The 12,955-nt window shown below is 71.3% G+C and overlaps 1 protein-coding gene across 1 annotated transcript in view; it reads left to right on the top strand.

The window, feature by feature from the left end:
* Positions 1–11,354, top strand: part of LOC121274279 (CXXC-type zinc finger protein 1-like) — a 30,639-nt gene extending 19,285 nt beyond the window's left edge. The window contains exons 4-5 of the mRNA XM_041181503.1: positions 10,110–10,262; positions 11,350–11,354. Of these exons, the coding sequence (XP_041037437.1) occupies positions 10,110–10,262; positions 11,350–11,354 (158 nt within the window). The remainder of the gene's footprint in view (positions 1–10,109; positions 10,263–11,349) is intronic.
* The last annotated feature ends 1,601 nt before the right edge of the window (positions 11,355–12,955 follow it).

Raw genomic sequence — 12,955 nt, 5'->3', positions numbered from 1 at the left:
CTCGCTCGCTCGCTCGCATCGCTCGCTCGCTCCCTCCCTCGCTCGCTCCGTCCCTCCCTCCATCGCTCGCTCCCCTCCCTCCCAGCCTCGCTCCCTCCCTCGCTCGCTCCCTCCCTCCCTCGCTCGCTCCCCCCTCGCTCGCTCCCTCCCTCGCTCGCTCCCTCCCTCGCTCGCTCCCCTCCCTCCCTCGCTCGCTCCCTCCCTCGCTCGCTCCCTCCCTCGCTCGCTCCCTCCCTCGCTCTCTCCCTCCCTCGCTCTCTCCCTTGCTCTCTCCCTCGCTCCCTCCCTCGCTCTCTCCCTCCCTCGCTCCCTCCCTCGCTCCCTCCCTCGCTCGCTCCCTCCCTCCCTCCCTCCCTCCCTCGCTCCCTCCCTCGCTCGCTCGCTCGCTCCCTCGCTCGCTCCCTCCCTCCCTCCCTAGCTCGCTCCCTCCCTCCCTCCCTCCCGTCGCTCGCTCCCTCCATCCCTCCCTCGCTCGCTCCCTCCCTCCATCCCTCCCTCGCTCGCTCCCTCCATCCCTCCCTCGCTCGCTCCCTCCCTCCCTCGCTCGCTCGCTCCCTCCATCCCTTCCTCCCTCGCTCGCTCCCTCCATCCCTCCCTCGCTCGCTCCCTCCATCCCACCCTCGCTCGCACCCTCCATCCCACCCTCGCTCGCACCCTCCATCCCACCCTCGCTCGCTCCCTCCATCCCTCCCTCGCTCGCTCCCTCCATCCCTCCCTCGCTCTCTCCCTCCATTCCTCCCCGCTCACTCCCTCCATCCCTCCCTCGCTCGCTCCCTCCATCCCTCCCTCGCTCGCTCCCTCCCTCCCTCCATCGCTTGCTCCCTCCCTCCCTCCATCGCTTGCTCCCTCCCTCGCTCGCTCGCTCGCTCCCTCCCTCGCTCGCTCCCTCCCTCGCTCGCTCCCTCCCTCGCTCGCTCGCTCCCTCCCTCGCTCGCTCCCTCCCTCCATCGCTCACTCCCTCCCTCCCTCCCTCGCTCGCTCCCTCCCTCGCTCGCTCCCTCCCTCCCTCGCTCGCTCCCTCCCTCCCTCGCTCGGCTTCCCTCCCTCCCTCGCTCGCTCCCTCCCTCCCTCGCTCGCTCCCTCCCTCCCTCGCTCGCTCGCTCGCTCCCTCCCTCGCTCGCTCCCTCCCTCCCTCCCTCGCTCGCTCGCTCCCTCCCTCCCTCCCTCCCTCGCTCGCTCGCTCGCTCGCTCCCTCCCTCGCTCGCTCCCTCCATCCCTCCCTCGCTCGCTCCCTCCATCCCACGCTCGCTCGCTCCCTCCATCCCACGCTCGCTCGCTCCCTCCATCCCTCCCTCGCTCGCTCCCTCCCTCCCTCGCTCGCTCGCTCCCTCCATCCCTCCCTCGGTCGCGTCGCTCCCTCCATCCCTCACCCTCGCTCGCTCCCTCCATCCCACCCTCGCTCGCTCCCTCCATCCCACCCTCGCTCGCTCCCTCCATCCCACCCTCGCTCGCTCCCTCCATCCCACCCTCGCTCGCTCCCTCCATCCCTCCCTCGCTCGCTCCCTCCATCCCTCCCTCGCTCTCTCCCTCCATTCCTCCCCGCTCGCTCCCTCCATCCCTCCCTCGCTCGCTCCCTCCCTCCCTCCATCGCTTGCTCCCTCCATCCCTCCCTCGGTCGCTCGCTCCCTCCATCCCTCCCTCGCTCGCTCCCTCCATCCCACCCTCGCTCGCTCCCTCCATCCCACCCTCGCTCGCTCCCTCCATCCCACCCTCGCTCGCACCCTCCATCCCACCCTCGCTCGCTCCCTCCATCCCTCCCTCGCTCGCTCCCTCCATCCCTCCCTCGCTCTCTCCCTCCATTCCTCCCCGCTCACTCCCTCCATCCCTCCCTCGCTCGCTCCCTCCATCCCTCCCTCGCTCGCTCCCTCCATCCCTCCCTCGCTCGCTCCCTCCCTCCCTCCATCGCTTGCTCCCTCCCTTGCTCCCTCACTCGCTCGCTCGCTCGCTCGCTCCCTCGCTCGCTCCCTCCCTCGCTCGCTCCGTCCCTCCCTCCATCGCTCGCTCCCTCCCTCCCTCGCTCGCTCCCTCCCTCGCTCGCTCCCTCCCTCCCTCGCTCGCTCCCTCCCTCCCTCGCTCGCTCCCTCCCTCGCTCGCTCCCTCCCTCGCTCGCTCCCTCCCTCCCTCGCTCGCTCCCTCCCTCGCTCGCTCCCTCCCTCCCTCCATCGCTTGCTCCCTCCCTTGCTCCCTCCCTCGCTCGCTCGCTCGCTCCCCTCGCTCGCTCCCTCCCTCGCTCGCTCCGTCCCTCCCTCCATCGCTCGCTCCCTCCCTCGCTCGCTCGCTCCCTCCCTCGCTCGCTCCCTCCCTCCCTCGCTCGCTCCCTCCCTCGCTCGCTCCCTCCCTCGCTCGCTCCCTCCCTCCCTCGCTCGCTCCCTCCCTCGCTCGCTCCCTCCCTCGCTCGCTCCCTCCCTCGCTCGCTCCCTCCCTCGCTCGCTCCCTCCCTCGCTCGCTCCCTCCCTCGCTCGCTCCCTCCCTCCCTCGCTCGCTCCCTCCCTCGCTCCCTCCCTCCCTCGCTCCCTCCCTCGCTCCCTCCCTCGCTCGCTCCCTCCCTCCCTCCCTCCCTCCCTCGCTCCCTCCCTCGCTCGCTCCCTCCCTCGCTCGCTCCCTCCCTCGCTCGCTCCCTCCCTCCCTCCCTAGCTCGCTCCCTCCCTCCCTCCCTCGCTCGCTCCCTCCATCCCTCCCTCGCTCGCTCCCTCCATCCCACCCTCGCTCGCTCGCTCCCTCCATCCCTCCCTCGCTCCCTCCATCCCTCCCTCGCTCGCTCCCTCCATCCCTCCCTCGCTCGCTCCCTCCCTCCCTCGCTCGCTCGCTCCCTCCATCCCTTCCTCGGTCGCTCGCTCCCTCCATCCCTCCCTCGCTCGCTCCCTCCATCCCTCCCTCGCTCGCTCCCTCCATCCCACCCTCGCTCGCTCCCTCCATCCCACCCTCGCTCACTCCCTCCATCCCACCCTCGCTCGCTCCCTCCATCCCTCCCTCGCTCGCTCCCTCCCTCCCTCCATCGCTCGCTCCCTCCCTTGCTCCCTCCCTCGCTCGCTCGCTCGCTCGCTCCCTCGCTCGCTCGCTCCCTCCCTCGCTCGCTCCGTCCCTCCCTCCATCGCTCGCTCCCTCCCTCCCTCGCTCGCTCCCTCCCTCGCTCGCTCGCTCCCTCCCTCGCTCGCTCCCTCCCTCGCTCGCTCCCTCCCTCGCTCGCTCCCTCCCTCGCTCGCTCCCTCCCTCGCTCGCTCCCTCCCTCGCTCGCTCCCTCCCTCCCTCGCTCGCTCCCTCCCTCGCTCGCTCCCTCCCTCGCTCGCTCGCTCCCTCCCTCGCTCGCTCCCTCCCTCGCTCGCTCCCCTCCCTCGCTCGCTCCCTCCCTCGCTCGCTCCCTCCCTCGCTCCCTCCCTCGCTCGCTCCCTCCCTCCCTCCCTCCCTCGCTCCCTCGCTCGCTCGCTCGCTCGCTCGCTCCCTCGCTCGCTCCCTCCCTCCCTCCCTAGCTCGCTCCCTCCCTCCCTCGCTCGCTCCCTCCATCCCTCCCTCGCTCGCTCCCTCCATCCCACCCTCGCTCGCTCGCTCCCTCCATCCCTCCCTCGCTCGCTCCCTCCCTCCCTCGCTCGCTCCCTCCATCCCTCCCTCGGTCCCTCGCACCCTCCCTCCCTCGCTCGCTCGCTCCCTCGCTCGCTCGCTCCCTCGCTCGCTCCCTCGCTCGCTCCCTCCCTCGCTCGCTCCCTCCCTCGCTCGCTCCCTCCCTCGCTCGCTCCCTCCCTCGCTCGCTCCCTCCCTCGCTCGCTCCCTCCCTCGCTCGCTCCCTCCCTCGCTCGCTCCCTCCCTCGCTCGCTCCCTCCCTCGCTCGCTCCCTCCCTAGCTCGCTCCCTCCCTAGCTCGCTCTCTCCCTAGCTCGCTCTCTCCCTCCATCCCTCCCCCGCTCGCTCCCTCCATCCCTCCCTTGCTCGCTCCCTCCCTCCCTCCATCGCTAGCTCCCGCCCTCGCTCCCTCCCTCCCTCCCTCCCTCCCTCGCTCCCTCCCTCGCTCCCTCGCTCGCTCGCTCCCTCCCTCGCTCGCTCCCTCCCTCGCTCGCTCCCTCCCTCGCTCGCTCCCTCCCTCGCTCGCTCCCTCCCTCGCTCGCTCCCTCCCTCGCTCGCTCCCTCCCTCGCTCGCTCGCTCCTTCCCTCGATCGCTCGCTCCCTCCCTCCCTCGCTCGCTCCCTCCCTCCCTCGCTCGCTCCCTCCCTCCCTCGCTCGCTCCCTCCATCCCTCGCTCGCTCCCTCCATCCCTCGCTCGCTCCCTCCCTCCCTCGCTCGCTCGCTCCCTCCCTCGCTCGCTCCCTCCCTCGCTCGCTCCTCCTCCCTAGCTCGCTCCCTCCCTAGCTCGCTCTCTCCCTAGCTCGCTCTCTCCCTCCATCCCTCCCCCTCTCGCTCCCTCCATCCCTCCCTCGCTCGCTCCCTCCCTCCCTCGCTCGCTCCCTCCCTCCCTCGCTCCCTCCCTCCCTCCCTAGCTCGCTCGCTCCCTCCCTCCCTCCCTCCCTCGCTCGCTCGCTCCCTCCCTCCCTCCCTCCCTCGCTCGCTCGCTCCCTCCATCCCTCCCTCGGTCGCTCGCTCCCTCCATCCCTCGCTCGCTCCATCCATCCCTCCCTCGCTCGCTCCCTCCATCCCACCCTCGCTCGCTCCCTCCATCCCACCCTCGCTCGCTCCCTCCATCCCACCCTCGCTCGCTCCCTCCATCCCTCCCTCGCTCGCTCTCTCCCTCCATCCCTCCCCGCTCGCTCCCTCCATCCCACCCTCGCTCGCTCCCTCCATCCCACCCTCGCTCGCTCCCTCCATCCCTCCCTCGCTCGCTCTCTCCCTCCATCCCTCCCCGCTCGCTCCCTCCATCCCTCCCTCGCTCGCTCCCTCCCTCGCTCGCTCCCTCCCTCGCTCGCTCCCTCCCTCGCTCGCTCCCTCCCTCGCCTCGCTCCCTCCCTCCCTCGCTCCCTCCCTCCCTCCCTCGCTCGCTCCCTCCCTCCCTCGCTCCCTCCCTCCCTCGCTCCCTCCCTCCCTCCCTCCCTCCCTAGCTCGCTCGCTCCCTCCCTCCCTCCCTCGCTCGCTCGCTCCCTCCATCCCACCCTCGCTCGCTCCCTCCATCCCACCCTCGCTCGCTCCCTCCATCCCTCCCTCGCTCGCTCGCTCCCTCCATCCCTCCCTCGGTCGCTCGCTCCCTCCATCCCTCCCTCGCTCGCTCCCTCCATCCCACCCTCGCTTGCTCCCTCCATCCCTCCCTCGCTCGCTCCCTCCCTCCCTCGCTCGCTCCCTCCATCCCTCCCTCGGTCGCTCGCTCCCTCCATCCCACCCTCGCTCACTCCCTCCATCCCACCCTCGCTCGCTCCCTCCATCCCACCCTCGCTCGCGCTCTCCCTCCATTCCTCCCCGCTCGCTCCCTCCATCCCTCCCTCGCTCGCTCCCTCCCTCCCTCCCTCCCTCGCTCCCTCCCTCCCTCGCTCCCTCCCTCCCTCGCTCCCTCCCTCACTCGCTCCCTCCCTCACTCGCTCCCTCCCTCCCTCGCTCCCTCCCTCGCTCCCTCCCTCCCTCGCTCCCTCCCTCGCTCCCTCCCTCCCTCGCTCCCTCCCTCGCTCCCTCCCTCCCTCGCTCCCTCCCTCGCTCCCTCCCTCCCTCGCTCGCTCCCTCCCTCGCTCGCTCCCTCCCTCGCTCGCTCCCTCCCTCGCTCGCTCCCTCCCTCGCTCGCTCCCTCCCTCGCTCGCTCCCTCCCTCGCTCGCTCCCTCCCTCGCTCGCTCCCTCCCTCGCTCCCTCCCTCGCTCCCTCCCTCGCTCGCTCCCTCCCTCGCTCGCTCGCTCCCTCCCTCGCTCGCTCGCTCCCTCCCTAGCTCGCTCTCTCTCTCCATCCCTCCCCCGCTCGCTCCCTCCATCCCTCCCTCGCTCGCTCCCTCCCTCCCTCCATCGCTAGCTCCCTCCCTCCCTCCCTCCCTCACTCGCTCCCTCCCTTCCTCCCTCGCTCCCTCCCTCCCTCCCGTGGCTCGCTCCCTCCCTCCCTCCTTCGCTCGCTCCCTCCATCCCTCCCTCGGTCGCTCGCTCCCTCCCTCCCTCCCTCGCTCGCTCGCTCCCTCCCTCCCTCCCTCGGTCGCTCGCTCCCTCCATCCCTCCCTCGGTCGCTCGCTCCCTCCATCCCTCCCTCGCTCGCTCGCTCCCTCCATCCCTCCCTCGCTCGCTCCCTCCATCCCACCCTCGCTCGCTCCCTCCATCCCACCCTCGCTCGCTCCCTCCATCCCTCCCTCGCTCGCTTTCTCCCTCCATCCCTCCCCGCTTTCTCCCTCCATCCCTCCCCGCTCGCTCCCTCCATCCCTCCCTCGCTCGCTCCCTCCATCGCTCGCTCCCTCCCTCCCTCGCTCCCTCCCTCGCTCGCTCCCTCCCTCGCTCGCTCCCTCCCTCGCTCGCTCCCTCCCTCGCTCCCTCCCTCCCTCGCTCGCTCCCTCCCTCGCTCGCTCCCTCCCTCGCTCGCTCCCTCCCTCGCTCGCTCCCTCCCTCCCTCGCTCCCTCCCTCGCTCCCTCCCTCGCTCGCTCCCTCCCTCGCTCGCTCCCTCCCTCGCTCGCTCGCTCCCTCCCTCGCTCGCTCGCTCCCTCGCTCGCTCCCTCCCTCCCTCGCTCGCTCCCTCCCTCGCTCGCTCGCTCCCTCCCTCGCTCGCTCGCTCCCTCCCTCGCTCGCTCGCTCCCTCCCTCGCTCGCTCCCTCCCTCGCTCGCTCCCTCCCTCCCTCCCTCGCTCGCTCCCTCCCTCCCTCCCTCGCACGCTCCCTCCGTCCCTCCCTCGCACGCTCCCTCCGTCCCTCCCTCGCACGCTCCCTCCGTCCCTCCCTCGCTCGCTCGCTCCCTCGCTCGCTCCCTCCCTCCCTCGCTCGCTCCCTCCCTCGCTCGCTCCCTCCCTCGCTCGCTCCCTCCCTCCCTCCCTCGCTCGCTCCCTCCCTCCCTCCCTCGCACGCTCCCTCCGTCCCTCCCTCGCACGCTCCCTCCGTCCCTCCCTCGCACGCTCCCTCCGTCCCTCCCTCCCTCGCACGCTCCCTCCGTCCCTCCTCGCTCGCTCGCTCGCTCCGTCCCTCGCTCGCACGCTCCCTCCGTCCCTCCCTCCCTCGCACGCTCCCTCCCTCCGTCCCTCCCTCCCTCGCACGCTCCCTCCCTCCGTCCCTCCCTCCCCCATCCCTCGCTCGCACGCTCCCTCCGTCCCTCGCTCGCACGCTCCCTCCGTCCCTCGCTCGCACGCTCCCTCCGTCCCTCCCTCGCACGCTCCCTCCGTCCCTCCCTCGCACGCTCCCTCCGTCCCTCCCTCGCAAGCTCCCTCCGTCCCCTCCCTCGCACGCTCCCTCCGTCCCTCCCTCGCACGCTCCCTCCGTCCCTCCCTCGCACGCTCCCTCCGTCCCTCCCTCGCACGCTCCCTCCGTCCCTCCCTCGCACGCTCCCTCCGTCCCTCCCTCGCACGCTCCCTCCGTCCCTCCCTCGCACGCTCCCTCTGTCCCTCCCTCGCACGCTCCTCCGTCCCTCCCTCGCACGCTCCCTCCGTCCCTCCCTCGCACGCTCCCTCCGTCCCTCCCTCGCACGCTCCCTCCGTCCCTCCCTCGCACGCTCCCTCCGTCCCCTCCCTCGCACGCTCCCTCCGTCCCTCCCTCGCACGCTCCCTCCGTCCCTCCCTCGCACGCTCCCTCCGTCCCTCCCTCGCACGCTCCCTCCGTCCCTCCCTCGCACGCTCCCTCCGTCCCTCCCTCGCACGCTCCCTCCGTCCCTCCCTCGCACGCTCCCTCCGTCCCTCCCTCGCACGCTCCCTCCGTCCCTCCCTCGCACGCTCCCTCCGTCCCTCCCTCGCACGCTCCCTCCGTCCCTCCCTCGCACGCTCCCTCCGTCCCTCCCTCGCACGCTCCCTCCGTCCCTCCCTCGCACGCTCCCTCCGTCCCTCCCTCGCACGCTCCCTCCGTCCCTCCCTCGCACGCTCCCTCCGTCCCTCCCTCGCACGCTCCCTCCGTCCCTCCCTCGCACGCTCCCTCCGTCCCTCCCTCGCACGCTCCCTCCGTCCCTCGCACGCTCCCTCCGTCCCTCGCACGCTCCCTCCGTCCCTCCCTCGCTCGCTCCCGTCGTCCCTCCCTCGCTCGCTCCCTCCGTCCCTCCCTCGCTCGCTCCCTCCGTCCCTCCCTCGCTCTGTCCCTCCGTCCCTCCCTCGCTCTGTCCCTCCGTCCCTCCCTCGCTCTGTCCCTCCGTCCCTCCCTCGCTCTGTCCCTCCGTCCCTCCCTCGCTCGCTCCCTCCGTCCCTCCCTCGCTCGCTCCCTCCGTCCCTCCCTCGCTCGCTCCCTCCGTCCCTCCCTCGCTCGCTCCCTCCGTCCCTCCCTCGCTCGCTCCCTCCGTCCCTCCCTCGCTCGCTCCCTCCGTCCCTCCCTCGCTCGCTCCCTCCGTCCCTCGCTCGCTCGCTCCCTCCGTCCCTCGCTCGCTCGCTCCCTCCGTCGCTCGCTCCCTCGCTCCCTCCGTCCCTCCCTCGCTCGCTCGCTCCCTCCGTCCCTCCCTCGCTCGCACGCTCCCTCTCTCCCTCCCTCCCTCGCACGCCCTCACTCCCTCCCTCGCATGCCCTCCCTCCCTCCCTCCCTCGCTTGCACGCTCCCTCCGTCCCTCGCTCGCACGCTCCCTCCGTCCCTCGCTCGCACGCTCCCTCCGTCCCTCGCTCGCACGCTCCCTCCGTCCCTCGCTCGCACGCTCCCTCCGTCCCTCGCTCGCACGCTCCCTCCGTCCCTCGCTCGCACGCTCCCTCCGTCCCTCCCTCGCACGCTCCCTCCGTCCCTCCCTCGCACGCTCCCTCCGTCCCTCCCTCGCACGCTCCCTCCGTCCCTCCCTCGCACGCTCCTTCCGTCCCTCCCTCGCACGCTCCCTCCGTCCCTCCCTCGTACGCTCCCTCCGTCCCTCCCTCGCACGCTCCCTCCGTTTATCCCTCGCACGCTCCCTCCGTTTATCCCTCGCACGCTCCCTCCGTCCCTCCCTCGCACGCTCCCTCCGTCCCTCGCACGCTCCCTCCGTCCCTCGCACGCTCCCTCCGTCCCTCGCACGCTCCCTCCGTCCCTCCCTCGCACGCTCCCGCCGTCCCTCCCTCGCTCGCTCCCGCCGTCCCTCCCTCGCTCGCTCCCGCCGTCCCTCCCTCGCTCGCTCCCGCCGTCCCTCCCTCGCTCGCTCCCGCCGTCCCTCGCTCGCTCGCTCCCGCCGTCCCTCGCTCGCTCGCTCCCGCCGTCCCTCGCTCGCTCGCTCCCGCCGTCCCTCGCTCGCTCGCTCCCGCCGTCCTCGCTCGCTCGCTCCGCCGTCCCTCGCTCGCTCGCTCCCGCCGCCGCTCGCTCGCTCCCTCCCGCCGCTCGCTCGCTCCCTCCCGCCGCTCGCTCGCTCCCTCCCGCCGTCCCTCGCTCGCTCCCTCCCGCCGTCCCTCGCTCGCTCCCTCCCGCCGTCCCTCGCTCGCTCCCTCCCTCCTTCCCTCGCTCGCTCGCTCCCTCCCTCCTTCCCTCGCTCGCTCGCTCCCTCCCTCCTTCCCTCGCTCGCTCGCTCCCTCCCTCCTTCCCTCGCTCGCTCGCTCCCTCCCTCCTTCCCTCGCTCGCTCCCTCCCTCCCTCCTTCCCTCGCTCGCTCGCTCCCTCCCTCCTTCCCTCGCTCCCCCCCTCCCGCTCTCCCTCGCTCTCCCCCGCTCCCCCCCTCGCTCTCTGTGGCTGGCAAACGCGGCTGCTGAGTGGCGCACGGCAGGATCCCAGAAGCAGCCCCCAAAGCGGACGGGTGGGGGTCTCCTCCATCTGGCCTCACCGCGTGTGGTGGGTGGGGGGTGGGGGGGGGCCTTGCTGTCCTCCTCCGGCTGTCCTTTGGGACCCAATTGTATTCGCCTTGTGCGTGGGACCACAGGGTGCTCATTCCTCCCCCTCCCCCTCCCCGCGTGACCCCCTTTCATTGCACTAACCCCGGTGGGAATGCAGCGCTCTGCGCCACCCCCCCCCCCCCCCCCCCCCCCTCCTTCCGATACGCTGAGATTGGGGGCCGGGTCACCCGGTGCCGTGTTGCGCAGAGACGGGTGCCACGGGTCAGCCAGCGATCCCACCCCGGGCAGGAGCAGCAGCTATACTGACGGTGTTTCCCTCCCCCCCACCCCCACAGTGAACGACCCGACACTCGCCATCAAATACCGACAGAAGAAGGCGAAAGAGAAGGAAAGAGAGCGTGACGGAGAAGCGGCGCTGGAGAAAGAAAGGAGGAAGGAGCAGGGGGAGGCCAAGATGGACAAGCGGAAAGTGGCAGCGAATGTAAGAGGCGCTGCGCCGGCCATCTCTCTCTCTCTCTCTCTCTCTCTCTCTCTCTCTCGCGATTGATCGGAGTGGGGAGGGGGGAGCAAGGCAGAACAGAACGATCTCAGGGCTGAACGGGTTAAATGACGAAGCCCAGTCACACACACACACACACACACACACACACAGAGCGGCCCTAGTGTTCCCTCAGGTGTCGAAGATTAAGGAGGGGATCAGATCGAGGGCTTTAAGTTGGTTAAAGGATTCGACAGGGTCGATGGAGAAAAACCATTGCCTCTGGTGGTGGAAGGGGGAGGGGGGAGGGGGTTGGGAAGAGGGCTCACCGTCCGAGTCCCACTCGCCCCCCACCCCCACCCCCGCCCCAAGACCCACTCGCCACCCGCCCCCCCCCCACCCCCCCCACCCTGGAGACCCACCCGGCCCCCATCAAACGACTGGGAGGTTTCAGTCGGCCTCCCACCCTGGAAGGTCCACCCCCTCCTTACCCAGGCAGGCCTACCTGTGACTTCAGACCCACCCCTACGTGGCCAACCCCGGAATGGCGCGAGCGAGGCCCTGGGCTGGATTGAAGGCGGCGGCTCACCAGCGCTTTCTTGTGGGGAGCGGAGGGGTCGCAGGTGATAAATGCCAACCTTGCCCGCACCCCAGGAAAGGGTTCAGAGTTAAATGGAGATTATCTCGGACGGGTACCCTGATCAGCCTCCTGGCGCACGGCCATGCAGGACCCGGTGTGGAGATGGGGGTGCTGGGAGGGAGGAGGACCACCCCCCCCCCCCCCCCCCCCCCCCCCAGCTTGTGTACCTGCCCCTGGGCCTGGCCAAGTGGCCATTAACGGGTCCAGGCAACGGGCGATCGAGGGGGTGGTCCGACCTGACTGTCTCTCCCTCTGCCTGGAGAGGGAGCACGCGGTGTCTGCGGGGACTGTCAGGGCCTTTCCATGCTTGGTGGGCACCGCAGGGACCGGAGCACCTGATCGACCCCTTAAATCACATTTTGATTTAATGTTGGTTCTTTAATTTTTTTTGTCTATTAATTTTGCAGTTTCCCTTTATGGGGCTGCTTTTACTTTGTCCCTGATTTTGTTCATTTAGCTTAATTGTTTTGACTCAAAAGAATTAAAAGCTGCTCGAGCATCTATCTACCTATCTCTCACTGCACATCTCCCTCTGGCGCGTGCTCTCCCTCTCTGGCGCGTGCTCTTTCCCTCTCTGGCGCTCGCTCTCTCTCCCTCTCTGGAGCTCGCTCTCTCTCCCTCTCTGGCGCTCGCTCTCTCTCCCTCTCTGGCGCTCGCTCTCTCTCCCTCTCTGGCGCTCGCTCGCTCTCCCTCCCTCTGTGGCGCTCGCTCGCTCTCCCTCCCTCTGTGGCGCTCGCTCGCTCTCCCTCCCTCTGTGGCGCTCGCTCGCTCTCCCTCTGTGGCGCTCGCTCGCTCTCCCTCTGTGGCGCTCGCTCGCTCTCCCTCTGTGGCGCTCGCTCGCTCTCCCTCTGTGGCGCTCGCTCGCTCTCCCTCTGTGGCGCTCGCTCGCTCTCCCTCTGTGGCGCTCGCTCGCTCTCCCTCTCTGGCGCTCGCTCGCTCTCCCTCTCTGGCGCTCGCTCGCTCTCCCGTCTCTGGCGCTCGCTCGCTCTCCCTCTCTGGCGCTCGCTCGCTCTCCCTCTCTGGCGCTCGCTCGCTCTCCCTCTCTGGCGCTCGCTCGCTCTCCCTCTCTGGCGCTCGCTCGCTCTCCCTCTCTGGCGCTCGCTCGCTCTCCCTCTCTGGCGCTCGCTCGCTCTCCCTCTCTGGCGCTCGCTCGCTCTCCCTCTCTGGCGCTCGCTCGCTCTCCCTCTCTGGCGCTCGCTCGCTCTCCCCGTCTGGCGCTCGCTCGCTCTCCCCGTCTGGCGCTCGCTCGCTCTCCCTCTCTGGCGCTCGCTCGCTCTCCCTCTCTGGCGCTCGCTCGCTCTCCCTCTCTGGCGCTCGCTCGCTCTCCCTCTCTGGCGCTCGCTCGCTCTCCCTCTCTGGCGCTCGCTCGCTCTCCCTCTCTGGCGCTCGCTCGCTCGCTCTCCCTCTGTGGCGCTCGCTCGCTCGCTCTCCCTCTCTGGCGCTCGCTCGCTCGCTCTCCCTCTCTGGCGCTCGCTCGCTTCGCTCTCCCTCTCTGGCGCTCGCTCGCTCCGCTCTCCCTCTCTGGCGCTCGCTCGCTCGCTCTCCCTCTCTGGCGCTCGCTCGCTCGCTCTCCCTCTCTGGCGCTCGCTCGCTCGCTCTCCCTCTCTGGCGCTCGCTCGCTCGCTCTCCCTCTCTGGCGCTCGCTCGCTCGCTCTCCCTCTCTGGCGCTCGCTCGCTCGCCCTCCTCTCTGGCGCTCGCTCGCTCGCTCTCCCTCTCTGGCGCTCGCTCGCTCGCTCTCCCTCTCTGGCGCTCGCTCGCTCGCTCTCCTCTCTGGCGCTCGCTCGCTCGCTCTCCCTCTCTGGCGCTCTCGCTCGCTCTCCCTCTCTGGCGCTCGCTCGCTCTCCCTCTCTGGCGCTCGCTCGCTCTCCCTCTCTGGCGCTCGCGCGCTCTCCCTCTGTGGCGCTCGCTCGCTCTCCCTCTCTGGCGCTCGCTCGCTCGCTCTCCCTCTCTGCGCTCGCTCGCTCGCTCTCCCTCTCTGGCGCTCGCTCGCTCTCCCTCTCTGGCGCTCGCTCGCTCTCCCTCTCTGGCGCTCGCTCGCTCTCCCTCTCTGGCGCTCGCTCGC

Source organism: Carcharodon carcharias (genome assembly GCF_017639515.1).
Source record: "Carcharodon carcharias isolate sCarCar2 chromosome 35 unlocalized genomic scaffold, sCarCar2.pri SUPER_35_unloc_8, whole genome shotgun sequence".
Classification (NCBI taxonomy): domain Eukaryota; kingdom Metazoa; phylum Chordata; class Chondrichthyes; order Lamniformes; family Lamnidae; genus Carcharodon; species Carcharodon carcharias.
The sequence above is the reverse complement of the archived record's forward strand: the minus strand, read 5'-3'. Positions and strand labels throughout refer to the sequence as shown.